Source organism: Lepisma saccharinum, chromosome 23 (genome assembly GCF_977018435.1).
Source record: "Lepisma saccharinum chromosome 23, izLepSacc3.1, whole genome shotgun sequence".
Classification (NCBI taxonomy): Eukaryota; Metazoa; Arthropoda; class Insecta; order Zygentoma; family Lepismatidae; genus Lepisma; species Lepisma saccharinum.
This window is the reverse complement of record NC_139251.1, coordinates 21,265,662-21,278,971: the sequence shown is the minus strand read 5'-3', so window position 1 is coordinate 21,278,971 and position 13,310 is coordinate 21,265,662. Positions and strand designations below refer to the sequence as shown.

The following is a 13,310-nucleotide window of genomic DNA, read 5'->3' as shown; positions in this document are numbered from 1 at the left end:
CCATAGGGCCAGTTGCCAGAGCCTCCTAGTTTGTCTGCAAAATGCAATGTAGGGTATACTGCATGGAAGTGAGGTTGACAATTGGTTGTACTACATGGAAGGTCACCCCTTATACCCCACCTACAGTACCAGGTGTGCCAGTTAATAATTCTTAATTGATCCGAAAGAAAACAAGTGTATCTGGGGAGAAAGGTAACAAATGCTTTATTCAAAGTATGTGCCATCGCTAGCTATACATTGTGCCCATCTGTCCGTCAAATTGTGGATTCCCTCCCAGAAAAATCGTTCACATTTTGAGGTGATCCAGTCAGCAAGCCATTGTTTGACATCTTCGTAATTATTGAAGTGTTGCTGGGAAAGTGAGTGAGACATCGATGAAAACAAGTGGTAGTCCGAAGGGGCTAAGTCTGGTGAGTATGGCAGGTGGGGCAAGAATTCCCAGCCAAGTGCAGAAATGGTGTGTCTGATGCCTTTCGCTGTGTGTGATGAGGCGTTGCCGTGCTGCAAAATCACTTTTCCGTGTCTTGTTGCCCAATCTGGGCACTTTTCGATCAATGCATGGTTCAAATTGATGAATTGTTGACAGTAGCGAAAGGCATTCACCGTTTCACCTGGTTTCAGAAGCTCATGGTACACCACACCCTTCTGATCCCACCAAATGAACAGCACTGTCTTCCTTCCGAAACGATTCGGTTTTGCGGTCGATGTTGAAGGTTGTCCTGGGTCAACCCATGACTTTTTGCATTTTGGGTTCTCGAAGTAGATCCATTTCTCATCCCCAGTCACTATCCAATGCAAGAAAGACTTTCTTTCATGCCGAGAAAGCAACACATCACACACAGTTTTTCGCTTTTCCATTTGTCTGCCGTTCAGATGATGTGGAACCTATTTTCCTGTCGTCTGGATCTTTCCCATGGCATGAAGACGATCAGATATGGTTTGGCGACCAACATTTAACTTCTCTGCCAGTTGTTGTTGCGTTTGCGTATCGTCTTCGTCCAACAGTGCTTGCAATTCGGAATCTTGGAATTTTTTCGGCTGGTCTGGGCGATCTTTGTCTTCCAAGTCGAAATCACCACTTTTGAATCGTCAAAAGCAACGCACACGTGCGTCTTGTGTTAGGACATTGTCACCGTACGTTTCCACAAGGATACGATGGCTTTCACTCGCATTTTTCTTTTGAATTAATGCTCCTTATTTGGTTTGAAGGTCAACATGTTTCCCATAAGAGTTGAGACTGTGCACCAACCCTTGCTTTCAGTGCCACCCAGCGACAAAATTAAGAATTATTAACCGGCACACCTGGTAATCACTAATCATTATTGTTTATTGTCACTGCAGTTAGCCAGAAGTAGAAAGAACGTGAAACAGAAATTTAGTCCTGAATTGTCACAATTCTGTCGTTGCGCCATTGCTTTGTAATCAAGGGGCCCCAGGTTCGATGGTGGATGCCTCAAATGGTGAAGGCACATAGTGGTTCAGCTCTCACTTTAAACTGTAGCTCCAGTTCCTATTAGCCTTTCTGTGCATAAAGTGGACTTAAAAACCAAACTTAAGTAAACAAATCACAATTCTGTCAGGTTATCTTATACTTGAATTGGAGAATTTTCCAGATACCACCTCATAGGCATCAACTGTGAATTTAGTTTTAAACACACTTACATAGGCAGGGACCAGGGGGGACTCAGCCCCCCTGGAACTACCGTCAGCCCCCCTGGCACTGAGGTCAGCCCCCTCCCTTAACATTAGGTAAAACTATTTTGTGTAATTTGTTTGCAGTGAAAAGTGAAAATGGAGACAGCAGAAATTATTTTGCTCACAACTTTGGTGAAAGATAAATTCAGAGTGCATGAACAGCAGCTACACATTCGTCTTATTTATAAGAAGTCTTAAGTAGCGGCAAGTATTTAGGAGATTCTCCTCTCTAGACTTCAGAAAGTTTCTATCTGTACCTTCGTTGCCCCTGTTGCGATCTCCCATTTATACAGAAATCTGCAACTTTCATGTCATTATGCAAATTCCCTCTGCATCTGCATCAAAGGTTAACAGATCCCAAGTTTTGGGAACGAAGGGGAGTTTTATTGTTTCGGTCGGGGAGTGGAATGTATGCTAGGCACTATGATTGAATATTGTCCATCTTTTCTTGTGTAATATAAATATCTGTATCATGAAACGTAGTATGGAGTGTGTAGTAAGGGATGATTTCAGTAGCAGCCAATTAACACTTCAAGTGATATTTTAATAGATATAGAAAAATGTAGTATTTGTGTGACATTTCTAAACTTTATGTAACTAAATGACCCCCTCCCCACCACACACAAAATTTACCTTCATTTAACACTGTTAAACTTTTGAAAAATTGACTTGATTTACAAAGTCCCCCTGATAACCCGTGAGCCACCCCTGGAGATCAATTCTGGCTACGGGCCTGGGGATCCGAACCACTATGTGCCTCTACCGGGAATCAAACCCAGGACCTCTTGATTACAAGGCAGCGACACTACCACTGCACCATCAGGGAGGCCCATTTTATGTTTGATTCTAATTTTTTACGTACTTTACATTTTATACATATTTTACATGTCATGTAGAAAACATTTTTTTATGCAAAATTACACAACCCTGATCATCACTCATCCTCATCTTTGCAATTACCCAAAATGCAAAGTAAAATAAAAATGTGGTCCTTTCCCTCGTATATTTAAAATAAAATTCCTGCTTGCACTACTGGCATATCAAACTGAAGTATAGTTGTCCAAAACAAATTTTAAATTTGACTTCTTTCTTTGTAGAAAATTTAATCTCATTCATGTTAGGGGGAATAAAAAATGTGGTTGATAATAAGAAGACGTAAGTGGGTTACTAAATTATTTGCGTCAAACTTACTTGTAAACGTTTGATTAATTTCGGTGGCAGAGGCCACATTTACAAGTAAGTTTCGTGGAACTCACGTCTTCTTAATCTCATTGTTATACAAATAAAAATTAAAATGACCAAACCAATTGGAAATTAAGAATAATAATTCTGAAGTAATAGAAATCCAGTTAAAAATAATTAAAAATAATTGCAGAGTTCATATTTAGTACAAGCCATGGTATGACAGTCAAACAGCGCCTGTTGTGGACAGAGATCTTTGTTATTGCCATTGCGGAATTGAATAATTTTAGGTACAGAAGTCTTTAACTGCTTTGAAATTTTGTTACAGCTCGTGTATTATGAGGTACAGTTATATTTTAATTTGTGCCATATATTTAGGAAAATACCTCACAGGGCCTCAAGATGAAGGTTCACAGTCACTCGGCCTTTAGATTTGATTGTTTGATTTGTGGTTTTAAGTCCACTTTATGCACATATAGGCTAATCAGGACTGGACCTATAGTTTAAAGTGAGATCCGAATGTACCTCCACCAGGTATCAAACCAGGGACCTCTTGATTACAAGACAACGACTCAGCCTTTAGAGGCCAGACACTTTTCAAGATTGCACTTCTTAGAATATTCACGGTCAAGACCCTAGCCTTGCCAGCACTAAGTCACAAAATTTCCTGTTCTCAACCTTGGCCTTTGTAGCCAGAGGAAGGTAAGAACTCTTATTTGATACACACATGGTGAGTGTCAAGACAAGTGCATGTGTACTCTCTATGGCAATAGCATATTCTGAAAATTTGACTTGTTTTAAGGCAACAATTCTTAGCAACAATTCTTATTTATTGTATATATTTATTATACCTAGTCATATCATAAATTTTGTTATAAAGTTTAGACAGGGATGGCAACACTGGTTGGTAAGGTAACCCCGCAATGTTCGATCAAACAACAACCAGTATCATTGTGTGTTTGGCTGTGGTAGCGGAAAGGTGAATTTCACTGTGAGTCGAATAGAGTGGGGTGTATACAGGAACAGTGTGGCAGTAATCGCACTGCACAAAGTTAGCAAATATCAGCAGGATGTTCGTGCATCAGACCATCAACGGATACTGTGACACAGGGACAATTGAGGACCGCCCCAGGAAAGGTAGACCTCGCAGTGTGAGGAGCTAGAAGCTCGTGATAGCAGTAGTGGCGCAGATTCGACGAAATCCTGTCAGGAAACAAGCAGTCCTGGCTCGAGAGCTGAACATTTTGAAAATATCGATGTCGTGTGTGCTCCGAAGTGATCTAGGACTCCGCGCTTATCGGCGAAGTACTGGTCACTTCCTCACTCCACAGTTTAAGGTACAGAGGGAGCAGAAAACAAAAATACTCCTTCAGCATTACGCAAATGGTGGCCACAGGAGGATCCTTTTCACGGATGAAAAAATCTTCACGATTGAAGTGTCTTACAATCGTCAAATGACCGTGTTTATGCCTCGACATCCCGGGAAGCTTGTGAAAACATGCCATGGATCCCACCTCAGTGATGGTTTGGTGGGGGGGTTTCGTACGATGGCACAACTGACCTCCACTTCTGTGAACATGGTGTGAAATCATCTGCAAAAGTATATGAAGCGACAGTGTTGGAGCCACTTGTGAAATCGTTCACCCACACCATGTTCAACAATGAGCCGTGGAGCTTCCAGCAGGACTCTGCACCGGCCCACAAGGCAAAGACCACAGGAGTGGCTTCAGAGGAATGTGCCCAATTTCCATTTCTGGCTGATTGGTCCTCCAGCAGCCCCGACCTCAGCCCATTGGACTACAGGTTGTGGTCCGTTTTGGAGGGCATGGTCTGTAAGAAGAGGCATCGAAACCTTGCGAGTCTCAAGCATTCTCTTGTGAAGGCAGTGGCGGTCTTTCCCCTCGAGACCGTGCGTGCTGCGATCGATGACTGGCCTCTGAGACTTCGGGCCTGTGTGAAGGCCAGAGGTGGCCATCAAGACCTGTACCTTTGTAACATCCAAATATTAATACATTAGCTTCCTCACTGTGCCTGTATTTCATTATTAACTTTGTAACAGAAATTATGATATGACTAGGTATATTAATTAGATATAATATAAATAAAATACGAATAGAGGTATACAAGTATAACAAAAACAGAAGTCTGACAACTTCAAATTTCTCGGCAATTTCTATAAGCATGAAAAAAAATTGAATTACTGGCAGTAAACCAGATAACGTGGGAGAATACTCTACTGCTCTATGCTTAATCTCTCTTCCTTCAACCTTCTATACTTCCTTTCAGAGCCAACGTCATGTTATGTGACTGCAGAAATGTGCACGTTGCATTCATGTGGAGTCTAGAAACCACAAGCTCCAGATGAAAGAAATTTAACTTCTTTCAGATATTTCTCATTGGATGAGTGACACACAAGCATTCTATATTGTAAGAGTTCTCATACTACAAACATGTTTCCATAAAAAGCAGTGCTTGAAGTGATGGGGTATCCAGGAGAATGTTATCCCCCAAAGCTAGCAGAATTTTTACAAAGCATCCCTCCAGCTGTCTCATTGTCACCATGTTACAGCATAGCAGGTGTAACACCACTCAAAGTGGGGGAGGGGGGATTGACCCCTAAATTTTTGAGTTAATTCAAATTACAAGTACTTTTGTTCATCACCTTGAACCTGAGAAACGAAGTAATAAAGTGTAATATTTGTGATTTCGCAAATAATCCTCGACATTATTTTTATGAGATGAAAACTTTTTGATTCTGCCTTCCTGAAAGTTAGGCCCTATGCCTAAGGCTTAAGCAAACATTGCCCCAGCTAACATTTTCCACTTCAAGTGATGATAAAAAGTAAATTTCCCAGACTGGTAGACATCCTATTATTCTGTCGGAAAACTAATTGACTGAACTTCATTTCTGTTGTGGACTGTATTAATAATATTTGTACTCTTCTAATTTGAAATGAATGTTGCCAATTTCAAGAGGATGGGGAGGGGGGGTCAACTGACTGGTCAATGCTCATGATACACAAATATTAATATATAAAACTTACTGTGTGGGGAAGAAGGTGGTGATACACTACTATCTTTTTCTATCTTGTCTACGTGGAGACGTTCCTGTTTGGTTTGGAAGAACTCAGGTGCAGTAGTGGCAAAGAAGATGTCATTCTGTAAGAAACATGCTTTTATGCATCACACAAGCCTGCACAGTACTTGAAATTATAACCAAAATAAAAATAGTACAATACTTTTTTGAAAAATGAATTTTTAAATTTCTTCAGCATAAAAAAGAGAGGCTTTTCAACAAAAAGACCTTAATTTACAATACTTTAAAATATATTACCTATTGGAATAGCAGACGCATACGCAGCACAAAGGGTGTCACAACCTTGCACCCACAATATTTATCTCAACAGTAATAATAATAAACAATGTTAAGTGAATATATGTAAATTAAATATCTATTGCAAAAAGCAATCTGCTGCTCTAGTTTTGGTGGCAGTGGTAGTAGTGGCAGCCGACATATTTGAAGTGTCATGTAACATTAATTTTTCACTACCATTCAAAAATATTTTTTATAAATCAGTCATGTGTGTATAAGTGTAATCTTACCGAAAATACAAAATAACAAGCTGAACTAAATACATTAATCCAAGCATGTTGTTATTTTTCAATAATAAAATCATCACACCAGTCAGAGTAAGCTGCGCACATCCTGTCAGTGACTATCTCAGAGAGCAAAGAAAAATTAAGTAAGCCTGTTCAATGTACGAATTCATATTACAGTATATTTACCTTAGAAGTAATGAGCTTAAGTTTTGGCATAACCATTGTTTGGACCAAGTTCCCATTTATGATAAGCCGGATTTCCATTGAGTCTGGTGTGAAGGCAAGAATGTATGGGAAGGCACACACTGCAAATCAAGAAAAAAATATTAAATTAAAAATATTTCTCCAATGATACAAAATCTAATTATCTATATATTATCTATACAAAATCTAATTATCTAAATATATCTACCTTTATGTTTAAGCAAGAGAATGAAAGAACAACTGTCATCACATGTATTACACTGCACATAATCATCACTATTCTTTTGGCTTATGAACTTTGGACGCAAGTAGTGGCACTTGAATATGATTTAATTAGTTATTTTTTTTCGCTTTTCTGCCATTTTTGGATAATACCCATGCTCAGGCTGGGATTCAAACCCCAGACCCCTGGCATCATTGCTACCCACTCCACCACAGAGGTTGGCTTACTGGAATTTGATATTGTTACATTTAAAAGAATATAAATACATAACCAATGCAGTCAAAAATATATTACCAAAATGTTAATTTATCTTACAGAAATTGTAGAATTGTGGGCAAAGCGACCAAGAAACATTTCAGCCATACAAACTGCAAACTTACAATGATATTAATTTAATATGGTAACAACACTTTCATAGGGTGCCAAAATGTTCAGTACCGTTTTCTCATTTTGGTTCTTTGGCACTTTTCATAGAAACTTGGGGAGACCACTCTTCTGTAGCTATGTATCTCCATATTAGCTGAAGTTCAAAGTGGGAAACAGTTGTGCATAAAAATTAATACAGCATGTACATAGTATGTAACTTATAATTGAGTTTTTTTACCACTTTAATCAAAACCTGCTACTTGATTGTACCAGGCCTGTGTGTGTATTTTTTGGTAATAAATCCAATGAGCATAGTTTAAATAAAATGAGGAACTGTTATTAAGTATAAGAGGCTGTTAAATGCAAATTGATGAGCCACCAAAAAGCTTCATTGAAAATGTATATCCTCAAAAGTAATCTCCATAATACATTTACCCTACTGCGAGACAGACAAGACAGCCAATTCCATTCTTGTAGAAGCTTGTTGGCCTCTGATGGGCCCACAACTTTACCCAGTCACATCTCAGTGAAGATCGCACAGGGACATATCTGGGGTGTAGGGAGGATATTGAAGTGTTTCCAGGCCAAATCCCTGAAGCGCATCTCTAACCAGAATGGAAGTGTGGGGGTGGGCGTTACCTTGAAAGGAATCATCTTGCAGTGACATGCATCCATCTCAGAATTTCTTATGCCACTCCAGTACATGCGAACATGACTTACAGTGTTCACTGTACACAACATACATGAGACTATGAATTTCTCATCCTCCAGCAGTCAAAAAACGAAAATCACCTGTCTGCTTTTCATTCTGATGTTGGACAATGAATACACGTATCACTAATCCCACTTCCTGCACAATAAACAAACAGAGAGTGTGTACGTGCAAGATATCAACGATCTTCCCTCCTTCCCCACAGATTGTAGTATCATTCATAAACAACAGTATTACCAACTTTTACGGATCTCTGAGTTCTATGGTGACCAGTTTTCATTTCACTGACCCTTATGGTTAAAAAAAGTTAAGAAATAGATAGGAGGAAGAAAAAAAATCAATTGTATTCAATACATTGGACCCTTTTCTTAGGATTCTTGGCCCCTCTCTTTCCTTTAGGAATGAATAAAATTGCAGCCTAGAAGTAAACAGATACACAGGTAGTTTTAGAGATAATCAAGTAAGATGTTTCGAATCAAGTTTCAATGTGTGAATCCTATTAAAACATGTGCTGTGCTGATTTTCATGCAGAACTATATCCAACTTTGAGCTTTCACCTAGTACAAAGAATCATTGAAGGAAATTATTTCTTAAAAATGGATATTACATATACATAAAAATGAAATATGTATTTGCTATATCTCTCTATTCTAACTCAGCTGTAGAACAGCTCAGAAAGAAAAAAATTCCCACCTAACACATGCATAAATTTGTAATAAAAGGCCAAGAGGAAGAAAATGCTCAAAAGAAAAAAAGAGTTGTTGTGTAGTGGATATAAATGTACAATACATCTGAAATTCAGGCCTTAAACAAATCATGCATTACCATTGTAAATGGAACATATTGTTCAAATAATAATGAAATATGTATACATAATTTTTTTCAAGTTTACCAATTACATGAGCTACTTTCCTCAATCCAAAGATTCTGCTTCCTATACAGAAATCAGTTAGAGGAATTGACATTATTTTTCAATCTAAAACCTTACAATATAAAATTAGTGTATAAAAAGCATCTACTAGGTTGTATCAAAAAGTAGTAAAAGTAAGGTGAATTTGTCTGTAAAACCCAGAGTTTTTTGTGTAGCTAATGAATTTTTTTGTATGTGTGAGATACCAAGGTGATGCAAGTCTGACGGCAATTACAGTCTTCTACATCAACCCGTCTGGTACCTAGAGCAATTCAAAGATGGTGCAACGACTTGAACATTACTCCAAGGAGGAGGTGCACAGTGTTATTGGTTTTTTATGGGTCAAGGGAAAGAAACCATCTGAAATTCATAGAGAATAATTGGAGGTCTATGGAGAGAGTGTTATGTCGCAGAAACAAGTGTATGTGTGGTTTATCTCATTTGCAAGTGGTAGGAGTAGTGTGACAGAAGTGGCAGACCAGCAATGTCCGTTACTGACAGCAATGTGTGAGACGTGGATGCTATGATTCATGAAGACAGAAGAGTCAGGTTGCATGACATTGTTGATGCATTGAACATCTCATATGGTTCAGTGAGGAGTATCGTCCATGACAAACTTGGCTTCAGGAAAGTGTGTGCATGCTGAGTGCCCAAAATTTTAGTGAGGATCAAAAACACCACCGAATGGGCATTTCCCTGACCCAAATCACACTATATGCCCACGAAGGCAGTGGTTCCTATGTCGAATTTTTGTGTGATACCATGTGTCAAACATACTACAGTTTCATATTTTATTCTATGCACGTTTTTCAATAAATCGAAAATTCAAGTCGTTGCGCCATCTTTGAATTGCTTTAGGTACCAGACGGGTTGACGTCGAAGACTGTAATTGCCATCAGACTTGCATCACCTTGGTATCTGACAGATACCAAAAATTTTATTAGCTACACAGAAACTCTGGGTTTTACAGACAAATTCACCTTACTTTTTGATACAACCTAGTACTTAAACTGGTTTCTGAAAATTACAAATCCATGGATTTCATGCAATGATCACTATTAATATCAGTATTTCTTAATTATTGCACACCAATAAAAAAATCAATGAAAAAGGTGACATTTGAACTACTATGGTTTAATATTGGGTTGATGCATAAGTTCGTAGCATTTTTTCACTGTGGCAAAAGGTTTATATTTGATACTCATCCGAGATGAAAAAAGACAGAAATTAATCAGTAACATACGAGGTGTGGCGAGAAAAAACCGGACTGTTGCTACAAAATCTTTTATTGGTTATTTTGTACAATACAAACATTATCCTCTTCAAAGTACTTCCCTGAACTATCGATACAATGCTCCATACGAATCTTCCATTGCTGGAAAACATTTTCTGAAACCATGTTCATGACTTCCATCGCTTTGGTTTTCACAGATTCTACGGTCATAAAGCGGGTTCCTTTTAGTGCTGATTTGACCTTTGGGAATAAAAAAAAAAGTCACATGGTGCAAGATCCGGTGAATAGGGTGGATGTTCTAACACTGGCATCCCATGCTTGGCCAAAAAAGCTTTGACTGACAATGTCGTGTGGACAGGAGCATTGTCCTGATGAAGGCTCCATGACTTGATTTTCCACAAATCAGGCCGTCGTCTTCTTAGTCGCTCACGAAGGGTCGTCGGCACCGTAATGTAATAATATTGGTTGTTTTGCAATAGCTCGAATACTCAAGCGACGATCTTTTCGAATCAATTCACCAACATTTGCAATGTTTGATTCCGTTTCTGATGTGCAAGGCCGTCCAGGACGCAAGTCGTCCACGATCACTTCCCGTCCCTCTTTAAACCTTTGAAACCACTCAAACACTTGCGTGTGTGATAAACATTCATCTCCGTATACTTCCTTCAACAAACCATAAGTTTCTGTGGTGGATTTTTCGAGTTTCATAAGATACATCAAATTAATATGCACTTAACATTTTTCCGACAGAACACAGATGTGCGGTTCACTTCATCTACAAGCTACAGCGGAACTGATTGCCGCACACTCTGGGAAATCACACAGTCTATAGGCAGTATATCACGTTATAGTCTCATGCACCCCCTGACCTTGAGGCACTTGCTGTTTGTCGACAGCAACATCAATCCAGTTTTTTTCTAGCCACACCTCGTATTTTCTTTCATTGTCTATGACTGTCAATCAACGGTTGGTCAGTTTCTCAGTTCCATGCCTGCCTGAGGAACTCAGCTGATTTGGGGTTAAAGACGTCAAGGTTGAAGATCATTTTCGTTCCCACAGAAGTTTCCTTCAAGATTGGTGGATTGAGAGCTGAAAATGTGGAAATCCGAGGGTGCAAGATCAGGACAGTAAGGAGGATGTGGAATAACCTCCCAACCAAGCTCCTGGATAGAAGCTATTGTCATGTTAGCAGAGCGTGAGTGTGTACCATCGTGTTGCAGCAGAACTTTATGCAGTCTTCCTAGCCTAATTAATGATTTGTGTTGTTTTCACGTAAAGATTGTGGTATCCTGAAGCTTACCCATGGAATCCAATGGTTGAATGGTCACAGTTCATCACATTTGCAAATTCTTTGGTCAACTGATGTGGATTAAAGCGTTTAAACAGTCTTCTATAAAGCCCGGTGGTCTCCCTGAATGTGGAGAATCACTCAAGTCAAAATTGCCCTCCTTGAAATGGCAAAACCATTTTCTTGCCCTGCTTTATCCATTGGCATTCATTCAGCCCCTACACAGCACAATGTTCTGAGCTGCCTCCGCTCCTATGTTAATATGAGACAGAAGAATATGTTGGAAGTGTTCATTTTTTACCCACTTGACACTTCTTGTTCTTCAAACCCAGAAATAACAGTCTTCCTTCACATCTGCAAAATTCAATGTATATTCCCAAGCACAACAATGCCGCTCCAATTGATGAACGTTAAATGATAAACAAACTCCTAACACTACAGTGTTGCCATATCAACATATAACAAATGCTTCGAACTTATGCACCAACCCAATAGTTTAAGAAAATGAATAAATAATATCTTACCAATAGCCGAGGGCACTGAGTTCCAATGAAAGTCAAAATCATTGCTGGGACTTTCTTCAGTCAGTTTTTGAAAATGGCACGTATCTGAAAAACATTTGAAAATTCTAACTCAGCTAAAATTTATGACATTTTCCTGTTGTACTATAAAATTTCAGAGAAATAAACTATTTTGTGTCCATGTGAAGAGATTTGTATCTTAAGTTTTTGGATAATCTATTGGAAACTCAGATATGAATGATTTTTATAGTTATGGATAACTATGAAATTCAATATGGATGTTGTTGCACAACAAACACTTCTCTTAGTAAAAATAATTCCTATGTAAGGAACCTAACCATGTTTTAAATACAGTTGTTATGTACCACACTATCAGAGAAATTGCAAAAGCACTGATGGTGGTTTAGCATGCACCAAAATTATTAAGTGTTTTGTGTGGGTATGCATTCAGTTTCTCAATCACAAATTTTAAGAGTATCACCGTTTTTTTTGTGTGTGTATCAATAAATACCTTATATGAGTTAAGTCATCAAAGTTTTGAAACCTGAACTACAAAATAATTGTAAGATTGGTGATATTTGAAGGTTTTTTGCATCCACTTTGCTCTGGTTGCTAATTTTTTACTCTGGAGAAAACTATATGTATAAATATACCACGGTATTAGTGTTAATATAGAATGGACTACAGTATTTGCCTATTTCAATAATCAACTTTTTTCCTCGATGTTTTACCGAAATATCGGTATTGATAAAAATCACCCTTAACTAAGATTTCTTAGGTTATATTGTTAACGGAAAATGTAACAACAATGTAAATGTAATACTACAAATTCTAATTAAGTGCCAGTATTACTGGCATGTTCATCACTGAGCCTTAAATTGGAATCAATTTCTTTCTCAAAATCTTAAGCAACGTTTAAGGTTCAACGGTATCTTGAATTTGAAGAAATACAATTAATATCGTGATGATTCAAGAGTAGTTAGTGAAATTTCTCAATTGTAAGTAATTGAGAAATTAACTCACGGTTGTAGCAGAGGAGAAGTTCTGGCTCTTCGTCTTCATACAGATCAACTGCAGCCACGAGGTGTGCCCGGCTCCCCTCCACTGCATGTAGCCTGCTAACTTCTCCCGTCCTCTCGTTGACCAAGTCAAATTGATGGCGATAGCCAACGCAGATGTGGTTGTCCGCAATGCCTCCAGCCGAAGCTGCTAAGGAGGAGTCCACAAGGGTGATGAGTGCAGGTGGTTCGGCAACTTGGATTTCCTAAAAAGATTTCACGAATGTAACAATTAGTGGGCTTATACTTGATGCCTTATATAAACATGCCTACCCTACATAACACTTTTATTTCAATGTTTCAGAAATGTTTAAAAG

At 38.5% G+C, this 13,310-nt stretch overlaps 1 protein-coding gene across 2 annotated transcripts in view; it reads right to left on the bottom strand.

Annotated features, from left to right (window-relative positions):
• The window catches only part of LOC145977740 (GTPase-activating Rap/Ran-GAP domain-like protein 3), a 742,197-nt gene that overhangs the window by 6,246 nt on the left and 722,641 nt on the right, over positions 1 to 13,310 (bottom strand). For both annotated transcript variants that reach the window (XM_083109991.1, XM_083109992.1), the window contains 4 exons: positions 12,959 to 13,199; positions 11,939 to 12,022; positions 6,664 to 6,782; positions 5,922 to 6,036 (listed from right to left, as the gene is read on the bottom strand). In XM_083109991.1, the coding sequence (XP_082966117.1) occupies positions 5,922 to 6,036; positions 6,664 to 6,782; positions 11,939 to 12,022; positions 12,959 to 13,199 (559 nt within the window). The remainder of the gene's footprint in view (positions 1 to 5,921; positions 6,037 to 6,663; positions 6,783 to 11,938; positions 12,023 to 12,958; positions 13,200 to 13,310) is intronic.